The sequence below is a fragment of the Botryllus schlosseri genome, chromosome 5 (genome assembly GCF_051294905.1).
Source record: "Botryllus schlosseri isolate E-star chromosome 5, Bs_hap1, whole genome shotgun sequence".
In the NCBI taxonomy this organism is placed as follows: domain Eukaryota; kingdom Metazoa; phylum Chordata; class Ascidiacea; order Stolidobranchia; family Styelidae; genus Botryllus; species Botryllus schlosseri.
This window is the reverse complement of record NC_137240.1, coordinates 10899220-10926353: the sequence shown is the minus strand read 5'-3', so window position 1 is coordinate 10926353 and position 27134 is coordinate 10899220. Positions and strand designations below refer to the sequence as shown.

At 41.7% G+C, this 27134-nt stretch overlaps 1 protein-coding gene across 1 annotated transcript; it reads right to left on the bottom strand.

Moving 5' to 3' along the window:
* Window positions 1–12629: 12629 nt before the first annotated feature.
* On the bottom strand, window positions 12630–25403 carry LOC145439002 (tumor necrosis factor alpha-induced protein 8-like). Its single transcript, XM_080316421.1, has 2 exons — window positions 24432–25403; window positions 12630–14624 (listed from the first exon to the last, which is right to left on the bottom strand). The coding sequence occupies exons 1-2, from the start codon at window positions 24581–24583 to the stop codon at window positions 14198–14200; spliced, it is 579 nt and encodes a 192-aa protein (XP_080172547.1). The 5' UTR covers window positions 24584–25403; the 3' UTR covers window positions 12630–14197.
* Between the last annotated feature and the right edge of the window lie 1731 nt (window positions 25404–27134).

Sequence of the window (27134 nt, the reverse complement as noted above, 5' to 3'; positions counted from 1 at the left end):
CAGCGGATTGGGGTGCGATGATGCATTTTGGTATTCCTTGTACCGTTGAAGTTCCTGGAGTAAGTTTCGCTTGATACTGTCAGACGAAGCGAGGCTTGGAGCGGAATGTCTGTCAAGACCGTCGCGAAATTGGGAGAATGGATCATCAAGTTCGATTGGTCGCATTTCTCTTGCTTCTGATCGAACATAGTCTTGATTGCCTGGGCTATAATCGGCAACCTTTTCCATGTGTTCAATTACCCATTTATCAATGTCCGAGAGCAATCTTATCTTGAATGAGACCTCTTCATTACTGATAAGTGGCAGAAATTCAAATCGTTTGAAATTTGGATCAAGAAAGGTAGCTAGCCAGTGATGGGCCTTCAGCGAAGATTCAAAATATACTGTGTCCAAAAGTTGTCTAAGTTCTGTCTTCATGGCCTTGATAACGGGATGGTCATTCTGGCAAGGTTTTGCAAGTTCAAACGCCTTATAATACGCTAGCACGGCGTAGCCTATCGTTGGTTTGGAATTAAATTGCATAACATCAAATATATCGCCGAATGGTTTCATGAATTGTAAAATTTCCGCGTTCATTCTTCGATTAACAGATGCTATGAGCTGCATGCGGTCTCTGTGTGGTTCTGAAAGAATGCGCACCAAAGCTTCATAACTTTCGTTGATGGAATATGCTCTATCAATATAGCCTTGCCATCTCCGAGTTGACGAGCCTTTTTTCAACGACACGGGCAGTTGTTCCTGCACACCGGAGGCTTGATTACAATACTTTACCAGAGAAGATGCATTGTTATCGTAATCGAGCAATTCTGACTGTGAAGTGCATACCCGTGACCACATGGTTGAGAAGCAAGTGTGTAGCCTATGTGCCATACAGTCAAGGCGTGCGGACGTTTCCAACATTCCTACTCGAAAGGCAGCGACCACATTTGCACCGTGGTCGGTAGTTGCCGTAATGTTTGAAGCATCAATAGCATATTCAGCCAATATAATATAGTCTGTATAGCCTGTGAAATATTTTCAGCAGTGTGACGTTCAGTCCCAAAATGACGTACCGCCAAAACTTGATGTTTCATTTCAAAGGACTTATCAATCCAGAAGACGTGTACGTCTAGGTATGACGTATGCTTGTATTCGTCCGTCCACAAGTCCAACGTTACTGCGACGGCTTCGGCTAACTGTGGTTCAACTAAAACCTCTGTTATCCTTTCCCTTATTACTGCAGCTTTTTCCTTGCAATATAACGATATAGTTTTACGTCCATATATCACGTCTGATACATTAAAACGTCCATGCGTCGCGGACATGTTCACAAATTGCTGTAATAGCTTGATCAGGCCGTCATTTTCAACTGAATGAAAGGCATGATAGCCACGAACGCAAAACTCCAATTCAGCAGTTTTTATGTCCAGCTTTTCAGATTCGCTTAGTCTAAGCGTTTTATTTGCAAACTGTAACATTAGCTGCTGCTTCTTTTTTCCATGAGGCCCAGGCTTGCAATGTTCGGAATGGCGCTTGATATGGGACGACCCTGTTTTTTGGCAATCGTATTTTAATACTAGTTTGCAAACACCGCATGAAACTATTCCGGTCAAAATTTCCGGCGTGACACCAATTACAGCATTAGTAGGCTGACAACGCCGTGCTACGACTTTCATTGTCGATTCGCATTATATTTTTGACGCCATTGTTGTGCCTTGTCTTGACCTCAATGACCATGTATACGTCATACTAGATTATGCCTTTCGTGATCGGTATCCCACCAGGACGCATTCAGCCTTCAATAGCCGCGCCGAAACTTGTTTGAGATTCCCTCGCTTTGCGAATAAGTCATTATTCACACGCCGGTACAATTAGTATATGCGCCATGTTCGAAATGAATGGAATTAAAACGCCGAGAAGACGTTACTCTTACACGCGAATTGAGTCATGTCAAAATTCATGAAGATATAACAGATTCTGCGCTGTATAGATTGTTCGTCGTGAAATGTTGTTCTGGTATTGTTTCAAGGTCGATTACTTATTTGAATACAAATAAGATCTCCTGCACTGTCACGGGATGAGCGCATGCGCATCGTAACATGATCCCCGTGCAAGTTGTTGATTGCTAACACGATCCCGTGCAAGCTGTTGATTGCTAACTCGCTTTCAGTAATTAGATCCGCCAATTAGTTACGCTGTCAAAAGCGTACGGAATACAGAAGTCGCTATCGCTAAAGGTATGACGCATAGAGGCTCATTCTGCCCCCTTTATTCAGTTCTACCCCCTTTTTATCTCGGCTGGCTACGCCCCTGACTATGGCGCATCTAAAAGCTTTCTTTAATAAATATTAACACCGCCTTAACACATCTATCGATCAATCCTGCTGTGCCACAACGGAAGCCGTCGTCTCATCACCTGCTTCTAGCTGTTCAGATCAGCATGCCTCATCGAAAATAAAACTAAATTGGTAGTAATCCAGGCTCCAGCATGGTTATCCATCCATCCGTAATTCATGTTTTCGTCACAATGTGGCCTGAACAATGATCAATGTTTGGCGTATTTGGGACGCTTGTTTACTATTTAGCTGACATTGTTTCATTACAATCATAGTCTTCGGGCCGTCTTATAATGAAGTTTATCTGGGTTCGTACTTCGTATAAAGTTTATTCACAGATATTGCCATACTTACGTGATACGGTATTGGTGTATCTTATATGTAGTTGTGCCACTTTCGATCAAAATTGCAAATCAAATTTGTATATGAAGTCAATGCTTTTCGTAGTGACTATTCGGCCCGATTCAAGCCCGATAATTTTTATAACTTTGGGCCCGAACCCGGCCCGAACCCGGCCCGAACCCGGCCCGAACCCGAAAAGCCCGGCCCGACTTCCATCTCTGCAGAGGACACCATAATCCAGTGGCCAGATCGTCCGCTCTAGCTGTGATCTCAATCGACCACATCGACACACGTAACAATATTGGTCTCGCTCGCCAGAACGAAGAGACTGTAAAAGACGAGTATCAATAGTGGAGGTCCCATCGGGCTTTTAGTAAGAAAAGGCGTGAACAACGTTTAAAACGTATGTGTAGAGGCGTTTAATTTTTATAATACTGCAGTATTAACGATACTCGTCTATTTTACTGTTTTAACACTGTATGTTGTTGTTTGAATGTCTAACGTGTGGTAGCCTACCTGTGCCGATCCGTGTCATACCCAGGTTGGTGTCCGATTAAACGACTACTCCAAATCGTTTCAGCAGCCTCCTAGCTTTTCATTATATCGCAATCTTGTGATGTTTTGATATGATAAAAATATTTAATAAAATATTGATCATGATGATGATGGTATCTCGCATCTTGCCGAAAACCGTAACGCGAACAGTCTTATTCGTACAGAAAACTTTCGAATTCAGCTCTCAAAATCTTTTCACCCGCGATACCGAGTCTCAAAAGCTCAGGTGTTACATCATAGTTTATCTGCTCATATTACCGTCGATTTTATAAGCGTTCATTTCTGGTAAGTGTCTTTCGAAGGGTAATGATACCAGGTAATTGTAGTCGCGGCGGTGACGAGCTCGAGATGCGCGAAGACGCTTCTATCGCCCATTATATTATGAGTTCGTCCAATGTTGTGTTGTTCGGTCATCACATTTGATAACACGCCAGTGCTTTTTAACCTTTTGAAAATAATGAGCACTTACATTTTTTGTAAAATCATCCGCACATAAGTCATTCAAAATTTCCAACAAGTAGGCTTCCGGTTCATCAATGACTCGATTGCTGCTGAATATTTCTGACATTTCCAGGCCGGCTATAGGCACACCTTCTTGCTCCAAAGCTCCCCGCATTGGGCCATCAAGTATATCATCAAGAAGACAACTCCTTACCCTCACTTTGAAGTCAAATATTAGTTCACTAAACCCTTTTTCGGCCAAATTAATTGTGGGGTTTTGCACAATAACTTCTAGTGCTTAGATCATTGGATGGTCAGGTCTTTATCTGCTCTCGAATCAGACTTTTTAGTGCGAAATAATAATAATAATTCAATAATCTGTAATCTACATGTATTGCATAGGAATAATAATTTGACTGTACTACTGAAATCTTGATAGTATACGTCAATATGTGTGTATTTACCAGTGTTATTGTGAATAAAGAATATAATAATAGTGAGCTAATATTTATTCACTCCTGCTGCTGCTCGTGCGAGACAAAATTATTGTGAAAGCTTCGATTAGCTGTGCAGAAGTTAGAGAGCTATTACGTTTATTTGAATTATTCCACGTCAGAAAAGTAAAAAATATGCACAATCTGCATACGCACTCATCCGCTCCACGTTTGTCGTCCGCACTGCAGTTTTTCCATCCGCAGAAGTGCGTGCCATCCTAAAGGTTGAAAAGCACTGTGATGCCGTATCTGTTTCTCTGTCAAATCCACTTCAGTTGAATTGGCCAACCTAAAGTTCCTCCATTGTTAAGGATATGAGACGAACACGAAAAACGACATTACCGGAAAGTGGTATTGCCCTGTGGAAGCTGCATTGTCTGGTGTGGAATTCTGCCAATTCGGAACTGAAATAGCTAAACAAATATGTTGATCAATTCATCCCAAACGGGCGTGGATAACTAATGTATGAGTTTCGTAAGTTTTCCAGACGCCTCCCTTGACGATAGTAAGAGAGAATCCACCTTCACATCGCCAAATCATAAACAATGAAAAGAGAAACAGGATCGTTTGAAGTAAAAAGTTGCCATATCATGATCTGGATGGATATATATTTCACGCATCTGCATAGACGGCTAGATTCGAATATGCGCTCAGCCGATTATATCGTTTGGTCGTAGGCAAGTTTGTAACGGTCATATTTTACGGCCCGGGACTTGATTTGAGATTTCGGAAGAACGCTTAGAATGAAGCATTTTGAAATGATGATATTGATGTCAGTTTGAAAACATTGTTGTTGTTGATCGAAATAAGCTATTCTCCTGTGTCCAACGCAACATCAACATTCCTCACTAGCTGATACGGCTTCGGCGATGGTAATAGCATTTCACAGAAGAATTAAGTGATATTAATGGGCATATTTCCTTGACGTGCGATATGGCCCAGATATTGCCAAGACCCAGACACTTAGAATACGACTTGAGCCTTCCCCATGAGATCAAGATCTGCGAGAAGATAGTTTTCCAGCAAGTAGGCATACCGTGTCTAGCTATAACCCTCAAATCGATTCTTTAGTCGTAGAAATGTGTTGTCCGGTATCGTGCGCAACTCAGAGTTCAAAATTGACTGAAAGTGATGATCGTTATGTTTTTCGACGTAGGCCTATTTGTGTTTCATAAAATACTATGTATTTTGTGGTAACATGCCCGTCGCCCATTGTTAGAGGGCACAGTGCTGTACTGTCATAACGTTATATAAACATGGTTTTTAAACTGTGCGGCCTATTTTATCTCGATATTGAATTTATGCGGCCCGCGGCCTCTACGACATTTGAAAAGGGGCCTGCGACCCGCTATGAGTTGGCGGCGCCTGGAATTGAATAGAGTCATGACTCAACTTTAACCCGACTCGCGTCGCAATTTTTTCATGACATAGCGTCACTTTCTTGATTACAAAACTGCTCGTGACGCGAGGCATTTTATATGACTTCGAGTTATATATCTGGGGTCTGGAACAGTTTTCGACCGAAGAGCCATATAGACCCAATATTTTCAATTTTAACTCCCAAAGAGCCATAAATGTCAACCAGCTTGTAACGTCACAATTGAAAATTCGTATCGTACTGGTACTTGGTAGCAGAGATGAGCATGGATTAGGATTAGGTTTTGAAAAAACAGGATTTGTGAAATTTTGTCGGATTTGGATTGGATTTGGATTAGACATTTTTTTCAGAACCGATTAGGATTTGGATTGGATTTACCTATTTTCTGGGAGATTGAAATGTCGTGTGGCAAGTGGCGACAAACTTTATTCAGATCAGTTATTAATGTACTTACGGTTACTAAGTTATCTTGAATCAAGTGAATGGTTGGTTGTGAAAGAATCCCTCCCTTGCAGAAATTAGTATTTTTTCTGAATTTCCAGTTAAAATCGGATTAAGATTGGACATGGACTTGAATATGAAAAAGTTATGGATTAGGATTTGGATTTGGATTTGAAGGTTCGGATTTGGATCGGATTAGGACATAGAAATTTCAAATCCGCTCATCTCTGCTTGGTAGCACAAAGAGACCAATACAAGGGATTTGTAGTGTGCACCATATTTTTTCTGCTCACATGCGTTGGTGGAGCCAAACAGGGTCACTACTCACTACACCAGTACACAACTTGAAACCTTCAATATTTTATTTGTATTTTCTATGGATGTTTGTGAATGACTCGATTTTGAACATTTTTACTTCCAAAATCAAGGCATTTTCAAATTCTGCTCGAAGTGATGCGCGAAAGGAAAGGCATAGACAGGCCAAGCCTCACTAGTGATAGCGCAACTCATCGTAAATAGCTTAGAATTCGTAATCTCTGATATTAATCAAATGTTATTGTTCCACTGATTCCGAATATCTAAATATTGATCGACTTCTTCAGCATTCGGCTAACAAAACGTTGCGCTACACACCTACCTACATTTTAACCGCGGTATTAGCCAGCTACTTACCAATCAAGAACATGGATATTGGATAGCTATGGCTTTGTTTTGAATTTGAATTTCTAATTGTGAATGTCACCTCCAAGGCAGTTCATTTCTCGGCGTACATCAGGGAGAAAATACGTATTTGAAAACTGCATTATCATACAAGCGTCGCTACGTCCGATATTCTCGTTGATCAATCAACCAAGATTTCAAGGCGAGCGATGTCGGGTACATCGAATTCGCGAGTGATGTTAGTCGCCGGCGCGACAGCATCATAAATTTGAAGATTTAGAAAAGGGGAATACGAGCCCCTAACCCTGGATACCGCATTGCCTTGAACTGTCAAAGATATTTTTTTGCTGCCACGAGAATAAATATTCAGGCCGTTATGAAGATTCACTAACAATTTGCTGCAATCTTGATGTATTAGTTACAAATTAAAAAAAATGTTGAAGAGCCCTATCTTGTACCCAAAAGAGCCATAGGTTCCCGACTACTGTTATATATTATAGTATTTTGATAGCCTGTATCGGGCCTCTCATACATCCTCACATATATCTTCATTCCTCGTGCTGGGTTACGGATAGGGCTGTGCACAATGATTCGAGTACTCGAATCTGAATCGAGAATTAATTTTAATGATTCGAGTCGAGTAGTAAAAGACAATTTTTTCGAGTACTGAAATTCTACGCTCCTCGCCACTGCATGTTAATTTATCAACGAAAATTATAGTTTCGATACTATTTTCCACTCAGGAAGCCTTCAAACCAAAGTCCATCGCAACATACGAAACATATAGTACAAAGCCACGAACTTTACGTGACATAACACATTTCCGAAGTCCTGATCATCCCACAACATTGTCACGAAGTGCAACGAAATCGGTATGGCCGAAAAAGTACCCAAGTATCTTTAGTGTGATGCATAACAGGCATTATATTCTTTGTGATGACATAAAATATACATATTTGAACTTGGACATCTTTCATTCTGTTATGACGTAATAATGAGCGATAGTCAATAATTCGACTCGACTCGAAGCATAATACATGATACAGAATCGAATCACCCAGGTACTCGAATTTGCCCTGCCCTAGTTACAGATGGAATAATCCGACCAGCATTGCTGCATTACAATTCACGTTTCCGGGATACGCACAGAGTGACTGCGTGAGCAAGTGTTGTTTTAGTCATCATGGCATTTCGACTTAGTCATTTTTACACCAGGCCGATATTTCTTATTATCAATCCTAATATTCCGACAGCACCGCCAACTTTCGTTCCAGGGTTTTGTAAGACACGTCATTCGCGGATCGTATGACGAGGAGAAGGCCAGATAAACCTTTGCAACACTTCGATATAGGAATTTGGAGTCGACCGCGGTCGGACTCAACTTCCATCCTATTAGTGCTACAGCTGTGGAACATATCTCTTCCATCTCGCCAAAGCGTGAGCAGAGTTCGACCGTCGTCCATCGTGCACTCATGGACACGTGGTATACTGGTGCATTGCGTATTTTTGTAACTGCGATGACCCGTGGCGCACAATTTTATGTTTTCAAATCGGCAGCGTCTAGCACCCAGCGTCACGTCGCATTACTGACGTGGTTTACAGAATTGCGCTTGCTTATTCGTAAGGAATATTGATCAATGATTTTAATCACCGTGTTCCCGCAGAGCACGCTGGAATGGCGACAAGTTCGAGTGGCATCATAAACATATTTGTACTCAATCCATCATCGTGGTTTAGCCTCCCCAGTGCCTCTCGGCCTCCACGCTTTAAAGTTTAAACCACATCTACTTATTCTCGAAGAGTTATTTCGGTGAAACCACATACTTTTGCGCTATTGAAAAGTAGAAAGCATTGGGAGAAAACTTCGCACTTTAATGGGTGAAAAACGCACGAATCACACCCTTTTCATAGTAACTAAATATATATCCTATTGTAGCACTTCTTTGCAGTTCCATCATTGTGCGTTAATCGCAATCATACTAGTTGGAATTTCGAAAGTAGCCAATTGCGATTAACTTCTCAGTGTGCGACCCCACGATGAAGTCTTTTCTTTTTAAACTACCTATTAGGCTACTCGAGTACTTGTCCGACGTTTCTGTAAATTTCTGTTCTGCAAATCAGCAAACCAGAGACTGTCTGATGGGGTCATTAACATCGTCAACTGGTAGTTTGGGCCACCACTTCCGATAATCTGGTGATATTCGAACTATGATTTGGCGCTGGCACAAGAACTGAAATCTGAACCCAAATTGAAATGAGAATTATTTTTTCATGCTTTAAATATTTGATGTATCTCACTATAATCCTTTCGCCATTCTTCCTATATCAAATCCGCATCAAGCAGGATTTCATGCAATGGCAACCTATGCGTGCAGTTTACATAAGTAATAAGACATTGCAAGCAAACATGGGGCGATCACTGTATCATCGTAGCCTCATTAAAATACGATTACTACTACTGGATTGCGGTGACGATTACAGAAAAATCTTCAAGATGACGATTACGATGGCATGGAAAAGTAATCAACAGTATGCTACACATTTATTTATTTTGCTTGCGTTTAGTATTCCACATCCAGTCTGAGCTTTAGTGAGCTGTTGATATTCAGTAACAGGACAAGGGAGACGAGCCGTGCTCGGACCTTGCCAAATTTTCAATACGGACAGTGTGCCTTTATATCAGAGATGAGCGAATTTGAAATTTCTATGTCCTAATCCAATCCAAATCCGAACCTTCAAATCCAAATCCAAATCCTAATCCATAACTTTTTCATATTCAAGTCCATGTCCAATCCTAATCCGATTCCACCTGGAAATTCAGAAAAAAACTAATTTATGCAAAGGTGGGATTCGAAAAATTTTTTCACAGCCAACGATTCACTAGATTCAAGATAACCTATAGTAACCATAAGTACATTAATAACTGATCTGAATAAAGTTTGTCGCCATTCGCCACACGACATTTCAATCTCCCAGAAAATAGGTAAATCCAATCCAAATCCTAATCCGTTCTGAAAAAAATGTCTAATCCAAATCCAATCCAAATCCGACAAAATTTCACAAATCCTGTTTTTTCAAAACCTAATCCTAATCCATGCTCATCTCTGCTTTATATGTGTTCATTTCGTCATGGTTGATTCGCGTTGGCAAGTAATTGATAACGAATCATTGCTCCCAATGCTCATTCTGACTACAGCTATGAACGCAACCTTCCAAAACGGACGACTTGAAAGTCCTGGACCTTTCGGCGGATTACACTATTTCTCCTTGGCTCAGATTAGAACAGATAATTCCCACTTTTGAGATGTCCCAGATTCAACCTTTCAATGGCCTGCTATACACCAATATGTCAAGTCACCGCGATTACCTCAATGTACTCCTACATTTCACCTGGAAGAATGATATCCAACGCTGAACTCCATGAATATAACTACAGATGCAGCGACGAGAGCCTTCTATCTCGCGTAATTAAATGTACTGATAATGAGACCGACGAAGACGCGTCAACCTATCGCTATACTCTGGCAAAGCGGCCTATCACGAAACCATGTCGACTTCAGCATTTCTACCAAAGTATTGGAGGTTTATCTAGGCTCCTCCTCGCTATGTCATCCGTGTAGGCCAGGGTTCTCAACCTTTTTGTCTTCGCGGACCCCTTTCGGACCGTCACGGACCCCGCAGACCCCCACGAAATATTAATTCAAATGTAGCTCAATTATCATGCAATCGTCATTTGTCTTGTGCAAATGGTAACTGTTGGCTTTGTGGATAAACAGCAACAAAATGACTTTTCTTGAAAATAAGATCATGTACTATTCATATAGAAATTGGGTTCACTTCCATTATTTCAAAGCGAATTCTGCAACTGCGCTTCTTGAAATATGTGGTCGTGTCTAGAAAATTCGCGCCTTCGATTTGATATGAACGAGTGCCGAAAATCCATTTCCACAAATATAGGTGGTGGCGAATGTAATAATAACGCGTAACGCTTCCGACGGCACATTTGGGTATGATCGCAACGGCACTAAAATTGACAAGCAATTCTTTTAATGAACATGTGACGTCAAGCCTAGTCATTTCTATCCAGCAGCTTATCTTGAAGTTATCATGAAAAAAATTGTTATGTTTATCACAAGAGAAAATGGATTTTTGTAAACATTTCGAAGTCACAGTGATTGACCTTACTCATCCAACTTCCCCCCCCCCCCTAAGCCCCAAGAACACAGCTCTAAACAGCAAAATGTTTGTATCAGTTGGATATTGACAATTTAGCAATTAAAATAAGTCTGCACAGTAGGATATTTTATCTCAGACGGCCATTCTGTTGATGTGAGCTCTGGAGTTTTACTAGTAATGAAGCGAAACTACCTGGTGATTTTTCAATTCATAAAATACAAATTAGGTTATACACTATTTTGAGGCTTCGCGGACTCCCGGTTGAGAACCACTGGTGTAGGCGGTGTCTTATAGAAAGCTGGAAGTGGGCAGTGCGTACGGCAGCTACGTAATAAAAATGAAGAATATCGGCCTGGTGTAAATGACCGTAGTAGTCGACAAACACCATGAATACCACAGAGAAGGAAAACATAGTTTGGTTTATCCCATGTCCAGTTGTCCACTCGTCCCCTGCCAACAAATGAGTCGGTCTAGTCAACAAACCAAGCTATTTCCAGTAGCGATGGGGTATTGCCCGAGACGGCTTCCAAATCGTTCGGTTCCTATAATTCCAGTCACTGTTTTTGGTCGGGTTTCATACTAACTAGAGTCCAGGGGTCGCCAACTCAAAATAGGTCGCGGGCCACTTTTCCAAATTCCTGGAGGCCGCGGGCCGCATGACATCAATATCGATATAAAAGTAGGCAACGCAGTTCAACAATCACGTCTGATAACTCTACGTTATTACAACGCTGTGCTTTCTAACATAGGCGACGGTTATAGTCACCACAAAAGAACTAATATTTTATTGAACAAACACAAATACAACAAAAAGTATCATGATCATCAATGTCATTATATTTTGGACTATATGAGCTGTACACGATACCTGACAATGACAACACTCTTTAGCCGCTAAAACAGGGGTGGCCAACATTTTTGTAATTCACGGCCGCATTTCGCGTACTCATGTAGCCTGCGGCCGCATACCGGTGGTTAGTCGTGATAAACTAGCTGGGGCCAAATACCCACGTTATCATGTCCATGTCCATTGCCGGTACACTCCGAACTAATCTATATGCACATATCGGCTTACTATGCGCACCAAATCGTTAGTAGTTATGTTGTAAAGAGCCACAGAGAACCAATCTGTAGTCGCGCGAAGCGCGAAAAATTTTTCATGTTCATGAGTGAATTTCGTCAATAAATATTAGTATAGTTTCACATATTACTATAAAATATTTATTTTTTCTCGGCCAATGTGATCAGATTCCCAGATACAGCTGATGCAGGGGGTATCTGTGAAAACTTAGGGTTGTTATTACAAGTGTCGACAGCCGCATAATTTCCCTTCTACTGCTGCAGATTGGCCACCCATGGATTGAAGAATCAATATTGGGGTTAGCTATACACGGTAGGCCTACTTGCTAGACAACTATCTCCTCGTAAAGCATGGTCTTTTGGAGCGCCCGAAGTCGTTTTGCAGGCGTCTCGGTCTTGGCAGTGGTGGGCCATTGCACGTCAAGGCAATATGCCCATTCGTACCAGCAAATTCTTCATCCATGGAATGATATTACCATGCCGAAGCCGTATCAACTAGTGAGTAATAGTGATAGTGGGCACATAGAATGGCTCACTTTGAAAAACAACAACATTATGTTTCAACTGAAATCAATTTTAGCGTTTCAACATGATTTACTAAGCGTTTTTCTGAATTTTTTTCAAATCAGGTCGCGGGCCGCAAAATAGGACCTCGCGGGCCGCATGCGGCCCGCGGGCCGCGTGTTGGAGACCCCTGAACTAGACGCTCCCTACTTTTCATACCGCCGGAACACAAAATAAAACCAATTCATCGCGAAGAAAACATCAGTATATTTCGTAGTCCATCAAGGCAACGAATAAACATCCAACGATGACATGACACTGCCGCTATAAAAGGCGTCCTTGAAATAAGATATAAAATGGCGACTACATCACAGGACAAAGCAGAGTTGCCAACATGAGTTTTTCGATAAACAGCGTTTTTTCGATAAACAGCGTTTCAGCATATGCTATACAGCAGAAACCACTGAATGACTAAACCATTAAAAGCAGTATTGCAATTCCATCTTGCTCACACACGGAAGAATATATGCGAGCGTAACCGGAACAGTTACACTGGAGGTTGGTGACAGCACACCGACATGCAAACAACCACCGATTCGTGCAGTGATCTCACCAAGTTTACCATGCGCCAGATAAGAGATGATGGCAGGAAAGGAACGATAATTTCGCTAGATGTATATTATGCCCACATGTCAAGTTTTATAGTGCAGTTGTGCGAAAAAAGTGTAACACTCAATTCAGATACAAATTCGGCATTCGGGTGCTGTTAGTGATATCCAGGGATATCTAGAACTCTAGATCTCCCAGGTGATATCTTTCAAAATCATGGCGATCAAACATTTACTGACAATGCATTCTATGGAAGTTTGCTCCAATGGATATATAGGTGGTGTGGTGAAGGAGAGAACACGCGAGTAAAGTGACAAACGAACGTTCATACTGCCCATTAGTCTATTGGCAATAGAGCTTCCGGCATTCGAGACCGTATAGTTCATCCGAGATTACCGCCATATGCTGGTTTCTATACGAGTCCACTAGCTAACTAGTTCTAGTAAAATCTCATGACATGGGTTAGACTGTTGCCGTAATGCTTATTCGAATATCAAGACCATGGTATACAGATATGGCTGGTATGGATACCAAGGTAGTATGGTCACAGGAAAGCGAAACACTGTAAAAACACTAATTACGAGCTGGTTTTAATAAATATAGATGACCAGGCGCGTAGATACAACAAAACATAAATGGGGCCTCATTGTCTTCTTGAAGAACATCTAACAGACTGCATACGACTACACAATGCATCGACCACATATTCGTAACTCAGTACTGACAGAATTGGGCGTAGGTTTTTAAATCTTTCAAAGAGAAATCGCTATCGACAACCCACTACGCGCCTAATTTGGATTTTATCTAGAGTATCACGAAAAAAACATATATTCAAAGAGTTACTGAAGTCGCTGAAAAAGTAACAGTTGATTGCACGGGCCGATTTGCTGCTGGAATGGAACCACAACGCATACGTCCATCCACCAGCCCAGGCGAGAACGGTTACGGAGCAATAAAGTAAACAAGTCTTCAGACGTTCGCCAAGGAAAACACATAGGCAAACGCATAGGCAACCCCGGTTATACACCTCAAAGACCACTGCGGACGACATGGAATAGCGATTCCACATCGCTTCCGTACGACATCTCAAATTCATAGTTCATCTGGACACATCACGATCCCGGGGCGTGATCCTCTTTGACTCGGCGGCCAGCTTTCAGCACTTAAAAACGTACGAAATAGAGTACCTCGCATGGAGAGCATCACAACACCCCGTCCTCTATTAGATCGTTGATGCTGCCGGCCATTTTCTTAAGCGAATCGGCGTACGGCCCGCCGGGTTCGAACAACTTTTCCAAAAACTCCGTGTCGCCCAGCTGGTCGAAAACGGAATTGATCCTCGCCTGCGACTTCTCCGTGAGGTGCCGCGCGACCAGCTGCTGCAGTATCCCCCTGCCCTCGTTCATTTGCCGCGACAGCACGTATTTGTCAAAGGTAAAGTCGACCTCGACGAAGCTGACCAGCGTCATGGCGGTCATCTTGACTTTGGTCTGCAGCCGCTCGGCGAGCTTCTTCTCGGCGTCCGTGAACTGGTCGTTTCGGTGCAGGACGGCGATCTTGATCATGACCTTGATCAGGTTGTGGTTGAACTTTTCGGCGTCTTTCTTGTTGCTGAAGTCCTTGCGCACTCTGAAACGGGACGTCCGCGCATGTTTATAAACGGAAAAATGTTACAAATTTACAAACGCTAAATTTAGTACGAATGCGTACATAATGGTATAAGTTTTATTGAAACTTTTATCGATTCATTTTTTTTTCTTTTTGCGATGATAAATAAATTCTCTCCACAAGAATTGCTATATTATGAAAAGAAAGGAGTCGAAAAGACTTGCTGAAATCCGTAAACCAATCTGCCACCTTGGCCTGCTGATATAGATAGAGAAATGAAAAAATATATATATAAGGAGGCATGCACGTCTACCGTACTAGGTAAACGAGGCACTTGGCGCCCTCTTACGTAACCCTAACCCGAATACATTAACACGGTCATCGTACAATCGTACATATCAAGTGCCGAGTGCAGAATTCCCGAAGTGCCGGATATCACCATGCGCACTCACCTTCGTGATAGATTCACATTCCAATTTATTAATGCAATATTGTTGCATCGGTTACGTAATAATGATAGCTATTACATTGCTAATGCCAAATTCACTGGTAACGGTTTTGTTCTCAGAGGTTGCAGGAGCAATTCCAATCGCACTCGCAACGCAGTCATGGCCATTCAACCGTCAACACAATACTCATACCTTCAATCTCAATGCTAGTCGGCTGGCAACAGTAGACACTGCGCAATGCACAACTGCACATGAATCAAATCAAACTCATTGTCGAATTAACAGAATTCGAACGACATATCATTCAGTTAAAAAGCGCACGCACTATGGGTTAATCATTCTGCTTGGTTTTGGACTCAATCCACCAATTCATTAAGTATGACACAACAGTGCTGTCAACCAGTTATGAGCTTTGCCAACCATGGAATATGACAATTCACACGCGTACCAACCAATGCGAAGGTCTGTGGCTTACCGCGCGACAGAGGTTTATGATTAATATCAGCGTGCAACATGTTTTCAGGTGTGGTGAATGCGTAAAGATACCGCGATTCCACTGCGCACCAGCAGGGTAGCTTCGTTACTGAAATAGGCTACATCCCCGGGTAGGCTTCCCGGGCAGACTTTCCAGTAGCCAAGTAAATTGAAAATATAAACTGCAATTATACAGTCAGGGCCGTAACAGCACTTCGTCAGGCCCCCCCAAAAACGTTGGTCTCGGGCCCCCCATAGGGTGGTAAACCTAACGTCTGGGGGAGAACCCCCCAGACCCCCCTCCCACTACACGCTGTTTACATAAGGTGTACGCTGTTTCTTCATTGGTTGTCCGTTTAGTGAGTCTGTTCTGCTTGCCTAATCGCGCGAAGCGCGAGAAAATTTTGTAATTCACGACTGAATACGTCAATATGAAGCTGTTTATACATGGGGTGTCCGTTTAGTGAGTCAGCTTTGCTTGCTTCATCGCGCTTCGCGCGAGAAATTTCTGTGATTCATGACTGAATCTGTCAATATGGTCGGTATTACTTATATATTGCTATCAATTTTTATCCTCTCTCTGCTCCCGTAATCTGATTTTCCGGTAGAGCTGAGTAAAGTGTACTTGAAAAGGTAGGACCCCTCAATAATAATTGAACATCTCCGGGTGTATACCCGTTGGCAGGAACGAAACAACACTTCGTCAGGCCCCTAAAAACTTGAATCTTGGGCTCCCATAGGGTGATAAACCGATCCCCCCCTAATCACGTTGTTCGCGTAGTCACGTAATTACAGTTGTACAGTTCAGTTAGCCAGCGCTACGCGCGAAAATTTTTGATAATTGATGATAAAATCGGTCAATAAGATCGGGAATTGCATATATATTGCTATCAATTTCTTGTCCTCTCTACTCACGAAATCAGATTTACAGGTAGATGGTGATGGGTGAGATGGGACTTCGTTACATGATATTATTTCGTGACCTCCTGTCTGCTATATCAAAAAATATAGAATCGCCCAAACGTAGCCTACTAAACTAAAAGATCACACGATTTCATATTGGTATTTCTTCACTGGCATCTAATTTTTCGCTGCGGGATGGTATCTGTGCTATGAGGTTCAAATTACCAAGACAGGAACATTCGGCGCCAGTCATTTAGGCGACTATGGACAAATAAACCTATATGTATTTCGTAGCCTATAACCTATATAACGAAGTTTTTGGTCACCCTAAGGGTAGTCCTTTTCTGCCAAGGTTTCTCGCTGCCGATCGTTCTGGCACACTTCTTGGAGTGGCGTGTTACATGGCCTAAAACTGTATATGTCTTGGTGCGTCGCGGAGCGGTAATGGCCAACGCCGATATGCCCATTTCTATAAATCTTGTGTATTTTTCACTGGGGTAAGAGTACCCAATAATCATCACATCTGGCAACTTGAAATCGCGCGCAGCACGAAAAATTTGTGAAAATGTTGCAGAAAGTTTCAAAAAATACTCTATAATTTATGCTAATTCACCAAAAAATTTGGGGCCCCCTTCGAGCTCGGGCCCCCCCAATTGGGGGGTTTGGGGTGCGGCAGTTACGGCCCTGTATACAGTTAGAATCCGTTAAATTAACACTCTTCTCGGTCGCAACTCGCAAGAAGGTGCGAAGACCAAATTTCCGCTTCACCAATTCTCAGGCTACTTATTCAGCTAGTCATAGCTACGAGTATGACAATGATGTCATAATTGTCAAGGTACATTGTACTGTACAATTTTGGGAATTTGTCTACCAGTATGGGAAACAATCAACTCAAGCTGGCGTAAAGTATGAATATCACACATGCATACTTAACTCACTTGGTTGACAATATAAAATTACTAAATACACTACACAAGACCCATTATTCTCATACAACAAGATGTACAGAGGCACAATCGCAATGTAAGCGTTCGCCATTGATTGCCATCGAAACTAAGCAGTGTCATTGATAAATCACCAGTAATTACCTCAATGATCGTGAATGATTCTAGTTAAACGCATCGTTACGAGTTATACGTGTCATTAAAACGATAGATTTACGAAGAAGTCATGAAACCACCGCGTAAACTGCGAGCGTGTTGCATTGGGAAACTAGCTACTGCTATAGTTATGCCTCCTGTCGCCCACTATTGATCCTGGCGCGACATCGCTTCTTAGAGCACAGATACACTTGAAGTCACAGGAAACAGACGCTGGTATGGTATAAAGAATTTGGACGCAACAAAATACACAGATATTGTATTATATTCGAGATGAGTAATCGATGACAATACCAATAAATTCCCACGGATATATCGGAGTGTATAATTCATCATTGCTCGAGAGATCTCTACTGAATATTAGTAAAGATTTCAAAGAGAAAACCGAGTAGCAATAAATTCACGTTGTATACAACTGGCCATGCCATGACATTGCTCGACTGCTTACATCAATCATAACCAAGTGTTATGGGCCGGCGCAATGAATTTCGAATTTCAAAGTTTGGTTTATGCGCGAGTATCTGTCGACAAGTTTGTGACGTCACTGTCGTAAACCTATACCGTAGGATTCTTTTGGGACTTACTAGAATAGATTATTATTATTATTACTAGAGCGACATATTTTCCTGATATTATACGCACGCTACAGATAATGATTTTCACGCATATCTGATTATATACTCGTATTCCAGAAAGCTTGCTGGTGACTTATCCCGGGTAGGAAGTGCGACGCCAATGAGCGTCAGTGACGCGTTTTCTCATCAATTCAATCGTTTTCATTTCCAAACCAAACACAATTAACTGTCGGGGTAATGTATTGTCCGCGCAATGCGTTGTCAAATGCACGCAAAATAGCGAGAATGTAAATACTACCCTGACACGCTTATCATGTATACTTCGCTTATTCCCGTTGATTACGCGCTGGAAGTCAGCTAGTCATGCTGTTAGACTTATTTCTCTAATCGTTGCCCGTGACTGCCAATAACCAGTCTGCTTTCACATTTAATTGAAAGGCGGCGAGATAGCGTAGTGGTAACACCCACAGCTGCAACACCAATCCGATGCGGGTTCGAGTCCAACCGAGGTACAGACTCCAGAATTCCTGCCTAAGCGCCGGGTTCATTTAGGCTCCTCTCGCCATCTCATCCGTGTAAGCGGTGTCTTATAAAAACCCTAGAAGCGGGCCGAGCTACACACGGCAGCTACGGAATAAAAATGATTTAACGTACTAACTACAAATGATTCACATCACATAAAATTGCTTCAAAATTGTATTCCTAGTTGGGTCGTGTGCAGTATCGCGATCCCGTACTAGTGCGACGTTCTGACCTCGGCAAATTGTGTCATACAGCATATCTATTGCATTGTACAGTAGCACACGGTTACGCGAGATTATGCAAATTACTAGACGACTAATGACGAAAATGAGCCGAGTTAGATGGTAGCGGATTTCGCTAACTGCTATCAAAATGCTGTTGCTTCCAGGATTCGAAACTACAGTACGACCCATACATCCGCACCTTATAACTAAATAGGTATACACTTAACGAAACGAGTACCACCCCTGATATACGGGTGTGAATATACGACCCATAACACACGAATCCAGGACCTACCGCAGACTTATAGCGCGGTATAAATCGAGTACGACATTTTAATCCAAATTATGCATGCACGTAGGATTTAGGGAGATATACCAATCCCGTTGTCACAAACGATCGCGACGATTCCAGGTTCATGCTAACATAGCAGGTCATCTAACTATACACCCAATATGAGTTCGGACGCATTGCTAAGAAGAACGCCTGTCACACAAGGGTTACTCGGGAAAAAGTAATCTCGTCGGAAATTCAGGAATCGGACAATCGATTTTATTTTATTCGATTTTCATTATTTTTTCGGGACAATTTCACGAATATTTCCACCCAAAAGGTTGTGGCAGTATAAGGTATATACACATTACACATGCTGTAGGGGGAAACGTACCATGGTTATAAATAGGGTAGCATTTAACAAAAACGGTGTTTTAAAACACTTTGCTTAAAAAATGTTTTAAACAGTGCTTTAAACAAAATCCTTTTAAAAAATTCAAGTTTCAAGTTGTAAAATTATGCCATAATTGAGTAACTACTTTCCAAAAAACATGTTGTATGAGCCCACGGACAATTATCACCCTATTTAGCTGACGTATATCGACATGTGATGGTTGGAACTCTCAAAATAGTCGGTTCAACATTTATAGTTAAGATATGTCGTCAAATGAGCTATAGTTACCCTATATTTTCAATTGTCAAATGTCAATCCGTTATGACGTCACAACTGAATATTCGTGCCATCGTGGCTTAAAAAAACACACAATAAAAAACAAGTTTTCAATTAGGGTCTTTTGTTTAACTTTTTTTTTTAAATTGACATTTGTTTCAAATGCAACCCTCGTTATAAACAGATGTCGATAGAGTCTATACGAGGATTTTGTTTTGCGAACTGCAAAAACCGTGGCACATACTGCACTGTCTCTTATTGGACCTAATCACGAAAATAGCTGAATAGGCGAAAAAATGAAATTGCATTTTGTCGCCATTATGTTACCGCGATAGGCGCGCCGTCATATATTTATAGTTTGCTGCATCGCAATAAAATATCTAAATAGCTCACAAACCAAAGTCTATTCAAAAATCGGATCTAATGTAGGCTAGTTTGTTTGTGGGGTGTTCATGGTGTTTGTCGACTGCCATGGTCATCTACACAAAGCCAATTTTTCATCATTTTCATTCCGTTGCTTCCTACTCGTAGCACGGCGCACTTCTAGGCTTTTTTAAGACACCGCTGACACGGATGAGATGGCGAGGATGAGCCTAGATAAACCTCCAACCCTTAGGTAGGAATTCCGGAGTCGACCTCGGTCGGACTCGAAACCGCAACCCATTGGTGTTGCAGCTGCGGATTGTACCACTACGTTATCTCGCCACTCCGAAATGTAGGCTGCTGTTACCGGCAGGACCGTAGCTGCCGCACCCCAAACCCCCTAGAGCTCGAATGGGGCCAAAATTATTTCGCGAATTAATATAAATTATAGAGTATTATTGGGAAATTTATGCAATTTTTTCAAAATCTGATGATCAAATGTTGCCAAGTATCTTGATTATTGTGTACCCGTCCCCGACAAAAAATACACATGATCTTAGGAAATGGGCATTTCCGTGTCGGCCGCGCCACGACGCACCAAGACATATGAAGTTTTCGGCCATGTAACATGCGACTCCGAGAAGTTTTATATATATGTTTAATCGTCCATAGGCGCCAAGTGGCTGGCGCCGAATGTTCCTGTCCTGGCCATCTGAACCCCACAAGAGAAATGCCATCCCGCGGAGAAAAATTATTTACCAGCGAATAAATACCAATTTGGAATCGTGTGCGTCTTTTAGTTTAGTTTGGGCGATTTCAACATCTTTAGACATAGCAGACAGGAGTCACGAAACAACGTCATGTAACGAAGTAAATATACCGACGGGGTCCGCCCGAAGCTGTTTAATTATTATTTAAGGGCCCTATACATACTCCAAGACACCTCACACATCTCTACCGGTAAATCTGATTATGTGAGCATCGATTGAGTATTGATCGAAATATATATGCAATTCCCGAACATATTGACCGATTCAATCATAAATTATAGAAAATTTTCGTGCTTGGCGCGTATAGGAGACATAAGCTGACTCGCTCAAAGTACGACAGATCTCGCTGATAAGTAGCGGCATAAACACAAAGCGTAATATGGGTCTGGGGAAGTTTGGTTCATCACCCTATATGGGGGCCCCAGACCAGCGTGTTTTTTTTTGGGGGGGGGGGGCTAACGAAGTGCTGTTTCGGTCCTGGTTACCGGTAAAGTAAATACACAAGATCTTTCTATTTCGGGTAGTTTGGATTGCTGTAGAGTGCTTTACTTTCCGATGGTACAAGAATATATTTTAGCATACGGTGCATCGACTGATGGTTCTGAAGAAATCTTGACACGTGACCTTAAGAGAAAATTGGCGCCAAATATCCCACATATGACTTATGATGTTAATCCGAGTCACTGTTATTTGCCACGCATCGGTCGATATGTTGGCTATATGGCCAGATTAGCTACGGTGATTTTCCACATATTATGTATAGAAGGTGGAGGTTCTCAACCGGCCGGTTGGCACGATATAATTTTGTGGTGAGCGAGAGAGCTATTTGAAAAATCGTGAATAGTGTTAGTTTAATCCGGCAGACGAATTACATTGCAAGAAAAAAACATGAACAGCACAGAACGCTACAACTATTAACAAGGTGCTATATGTGGTATGCAAACGAATACAAAATCCTTTAGAGACTTTGATAAGAAATTAAAGACGGAATATTATCAAAATGAAAGAAAGCCATCCGCAGGACCGCTCTTGATTTACTGAAACCCCTTTATAGCGGAATTCCCCATTCACGAAAGCGATCTATCTGATCGCAGGCCCGATGCTGGCTTGGTCAAATCCAGGGCATGGTATGGGACATTTCCATACTCCATACCAGCCTCAATCTTTCCATACCATACTTAGAATTTTCCATACCATAGCAACATTCATTCATACCATATTTAATACATTTCCATACTTTCGGATCATCATCATCATTTTATTAAATTTTTTATCAAATCAATACATCACCAGGTTAGTTATCTTTAGTGAGACGCGAAAACGATTCACGCATCAGTGGATTTGGGTTTAGGTCGCTGCTGTCATCAAGTCATAGTGGCATATGTACGGGCAATATATCCTTCAACGCCTGGACACAGTGGACACTGGACAGTGCTTGCACAATAGGCGCGGTGCGAATTTTATTATAAGACACTTGTGTGGACAAACAAGTCACTAACGAATCGATGTGCATATTAGGCGGCTAGTGTGAAGTTAGGTAATGGATGGATTATATCTTTGTGAAATGTTCTCCATGATTTACCACGCGACGGAGTCGCTCACAGGCTCAATGCGAATCGATTACATTGTGGATAGCAATTGCGAATACACAACATGGAAGAATGCACGTTATGCGCAAGTATACACAACTCGCGAGCGTAACAAAAAACGATTGGAACGGTCGACAAAAACATGGTTGGACGCATCAATGCTGCAAGTTGATCACTGAGCAGCCGACTTAGAACGACTTGCCTGTAATATATGCCTACTGGCCAGATATCCCATTCGCCAGAAGTACATTACTAGGCTATATGCAATCACTGCAAATATATATATTTTACGAAGACGCGCAATAAACGCGCATCGATATCTGCCTAGCAGCAGACAAGCACGCAATGGTGTGACGTAGCGGAAGTTAGCGCAACCAGTCCTCCGCGCTCACAATACCTAGATACAGTGCTTTAGTTGACGCATTATAGCGACGATGGCAATAAATCCTACGCGCTGTACAGCTACTCGGCAACCGCAGATTTCATGCGCTTAATTCTGATGACTCATTCACAGGCCTTGGAAATTTTACATGTCCTTCTCTTTAGCATGAAACATTTGGCTGATGTTGAGACATATTCGGGAAAAAGAAAAATGCCATTTACGGGCATCAAAAATACTACGTGCCACCAAATACACGGATATTGCGTATGTGCTAGGACAATGATAGAGAGACACGTAACTGAAATTGACGAAGAAGATCGATCGGTAAATTAGAGGTGTAGTTATGGACACGATGCTCGGATAATTGAGACGTGTCGCCCATCAAAATACAGCCTAATTGGGAATCATTTGATAGCGTACAACGTAAAACAACGGAATAATGTATTCCAACTGCGAGTCTGTATGCATTGCGGTCGTAAGGTGTACGAATGGGCGTTCCTACAAGATAGATTCACAGTTTCGTACATTAGCGTGAAATTCAATCTGTCAATAATTCTGACCTATAAGCTGCGGGTCTACTGTGCATATCCGGTTACTAAAACGCTTGGGCGAAATCTCGATACCAATTTCGCACATTTCAGTGTTATTGTACTGCATTGACAAATCGAAAAATCCCTAATCAGATTCATTAGTAAATAGGATCCCAGATATTCGATAATACCACGATCACACGTTACGAATGCATGTGATCAAGGTCAGCCTATATACTTACTGTAACCCCAGTATTTTACTGTACTGTACAAAAAGCACTTATTGTTTGATGACGGATAAATCTCGTGACATATCTTCGCATACATGCTGGCAAGCCATCATGGCATGAGAATTTGAGCAATCATACAACATTTTAGGCAAAAAGATCGGGAAGGTCTCTTGATATTGACTGACGTTACATAAACGTATTCGTATTTCAACAAGAGACCACTTTGTGTCGTTACCTTCGGCCGGTTCTTCGGATATAAATGGGATTACCAGCGCATAATTCCACAAGATAGGTCACATTTACCTCACCGATTGTCTTTCAATATTTCTAATATTCTTTTTAACACTATCCTATTTGTCGTTAGAGCCGAAATCGTGATCGCAAAGTCGTTACCAGTTGATGACCACAGCATCAAATACATCATCAGGCACAGAGTCACGGCACTGTTGTAGTATCGGCTCGAACATTAGCAAAAAGTTGTTTGAATCTCGGTAACCGATGCCTGATAGAGGCAGGCGTTGGCATGTTCTGTTACAACTTTACCATATCTTTTCATAGCACTATACGATTTTGACGGCGGACGACGGTTCGCATTACGATAAGCTTTGTCTTCTATATATCTATGAATCTTTATCGCCTTGGCAGAACATAGTTGCTTCCCTCGGGGTATGATAAATCCAAGGATTTAGATTAGGGAAGTAAGTGTTTCCAGGGCTTGTACCATGGTAATAAAAGTTTCAAAGATGAGCCGATATAAAGCATAACACTATACCCACTTCCAAAATTCGTCGAGCAATTCAGCGGTTTTATCATCAATTAGCAGCTTGGTTAAACTCTTCGATGCCATCTTCCCTAAAATTTTCTTCTGTGCCTTGATGGCAATATCTTTCGTCTTCGCCGATTCGTCTGCCATGGTTCTATCCGGCATTTATACGCCGTCTATTGCAATATACCGACAACACAGACTTCCGCTCCCACTTTAGCTGATATGTAATCCAGTAGGCGGTGAGAGGCGCAGAGTGAAATGCATACAATTGCAGCAGTTTCCTTGAAAAGCCACTGTTTTGACGTAACTTTGCAATTACCTAACCGCAGATGCCTGTACTAACAGATGCAGCAGCAGAATAAAGGGAATAAGTATCAGGCGAAATCACTGCACAGTGCACACTATATCACTGCTTTGAAATAATCTACAATGATTGTACTGATACAGCAAGTCTACGTCTGCACAAGGTGTCCACTGTACAAACTGTCCTCATCAAAATGAGCTAACACTACGCCCGTCGAGGTATTAGCATTTCCAGCGATAGATCAAAGCTGCTGAAGAATGGCATGCATAACAACGCTGAACCGATACATAACGCATCATATATCCGAGAAAATCTTATGATCAATTCAATGTAGAGCGGTTTCAAGTCACGAAATTTGGCACGAATGAAGTTTCGTATGATTTCACGCAAAGTCCGATAGTTTTAGAGCGTAGAAACCCATCTTACCAACATTATGCAACTATAATACGTAAATACATCTCATTCTCTACCGCATGCCGGATTGAAATGCGCTAACAACAATGATCGGCTACGTCGAAATTAAAACAGGCGCCTTAGGCTCATTCATTTACCGTTATTGTAGTCTTTGACTGAAATGCGTCCGACGTTAAGCGGTTAAATCTACATAATCTATTACACAACAGAAGCGCATGATGCCATCCTGACCGCAACATGCAAAGCGTCACCTCAGTATGACGATATAGCAACGCTGGCCTACTTTTCACAACAGCATACTGATGGGTGATAAATTCAGCACGAAAGAAGAATAGCTGTCCGAGTGTGGATGTACTAAATTATCACTGCAGGCTACCGAGTTGCACAAAAGCACCCGCGTTGATACCACCATGCGCTACCAACAACACCGCTACTTACTGCAATCTATAATACGAGTTCAGGCGCGAATACTCTGTCTGCACGATTTTGCAATCACTGCGCGGAAACGACTGACGCCGAAGAAAAGGTTTCGAAGGGAAGTCATTTTCTGAAGAACGCTACTACTTCGCCATGTTTTAAGTTTCGTGAACTTTCTGATCAATTCGCTATTCATGTGCGATTTCATATCGCAGTGCGAAATGCTGCATTGAACTGTTGCATGCAAATATTGTTGATGCAGCCTATTATAAAGCATTATGACCTGTACAAGGAAGGAGTGCATGTGTACTATATATATATATATAATACCGAAGTTGAAGTATCAAGTTGCCACAAATAAGAACAAAGTGAGAACACAGATCTAAAATAAGAACGATGTAATTTTCTCATACATCGCCCTTGCAAATATCGACAAATCTGAGAAAGAAGGACGGAATGGCGAACCTATAACATGCTAGGACTATGACCCTAAATTCCGGGAGTATTATCTGCATGATCAGAAGCTTTATTTTATGGAATATTATGTGATCGCGATGAATATGAACATTACGATTAACCTTTCTAAAATATCTAAAACGGTGCTGAAATAATAATCAAATTTTGCTCAATGTAAACTCTACATCTCGACATGGGTAGGGCCATTGGCAACCGTGTTATTTTTGGCATACGCCAAAATTGCCAAAAATAGCTTATTTTTGGCATTTTTCAGTTTTTAGTTTTGGCATTGTCCTCTAAATACATAATTTCAGACTCGATTAGCCATAAAAACGCTTTTTTTTGGGTCTGTTTATCAAAAGAAACCACAAAATGTGCAGCATCCAGCACTTATAATCAGTGCCAACAAACAATAATAAGAAACAACCTAGCGATTTGATAGATTAATAATATCACACGAAACCATAAAATGTGCAGTATCCACACGGAATCGGTGCCAATAAGCAAAAAGAAAGAAAGCCTAACAAACACGCTCAACACCTGTTTGTTACAGTTATTGAATAGACTTAAATTATTTGCATTGTAATAGTGCTTCCAAACTCAGGTCAGTTAAATTTCTCCTGAATTCATTTTCGCCCAACGAGTCTGTGAAAAATCGGCTTCAACAGTAGCAGTTAAGGGAGAGAATGTTTCCAGTCCTCCACAAAAGGTTTTCAGAGCTTCAAAATCTTCGGAGGGTCGAACCGGCTTTCAAGCATCATGAAAAGAGATCACTTCGCCAGTGCCATCGGTCTCATCCCGGAAATAATTTTCTTCCCGATACTTTTCCAGGAGTTTCCCGTGTTGCTTCTCAACACATTCTATTGTGTAGCCCGATCATCCCATCTCCTTCAGTCTACCGAGATAATTTCGGAGGACTTTTGTCACTTCAGATGGCCTAATTTCATCAAGTTATAGCTTATTTCTCAGAAAGAGCCAGACGGTGTTTTGCGTCACAATGCAAAAATCGTGGTTGATTTTGGGGGTTCCAGATCCATGAGAAGAATAAAATTTATATTTTCGTAATCAGTACAGCAGCAGCTTTCCATTGATACCCGTTTTATCAAATTTAGCGCTCGGCAA

Excerpts from the sequence above, each read along its gene's own strand:
- LOC145439002 (XM_080316421.1), bottom strand. The coding sequence starts at position 24,583 with ATGCCGGATAGAACCATGGCAGACGAATCGGCGAAGACGAAAGATATT. Across the intron at positions 14,625-24,431 it reads TTGCTCGACGAATTTTGGAA|AGTGCGCAAGGACTTCAGCA; the intron begins GTGGGTATAGTG and ends GTCCCGTTTCAG.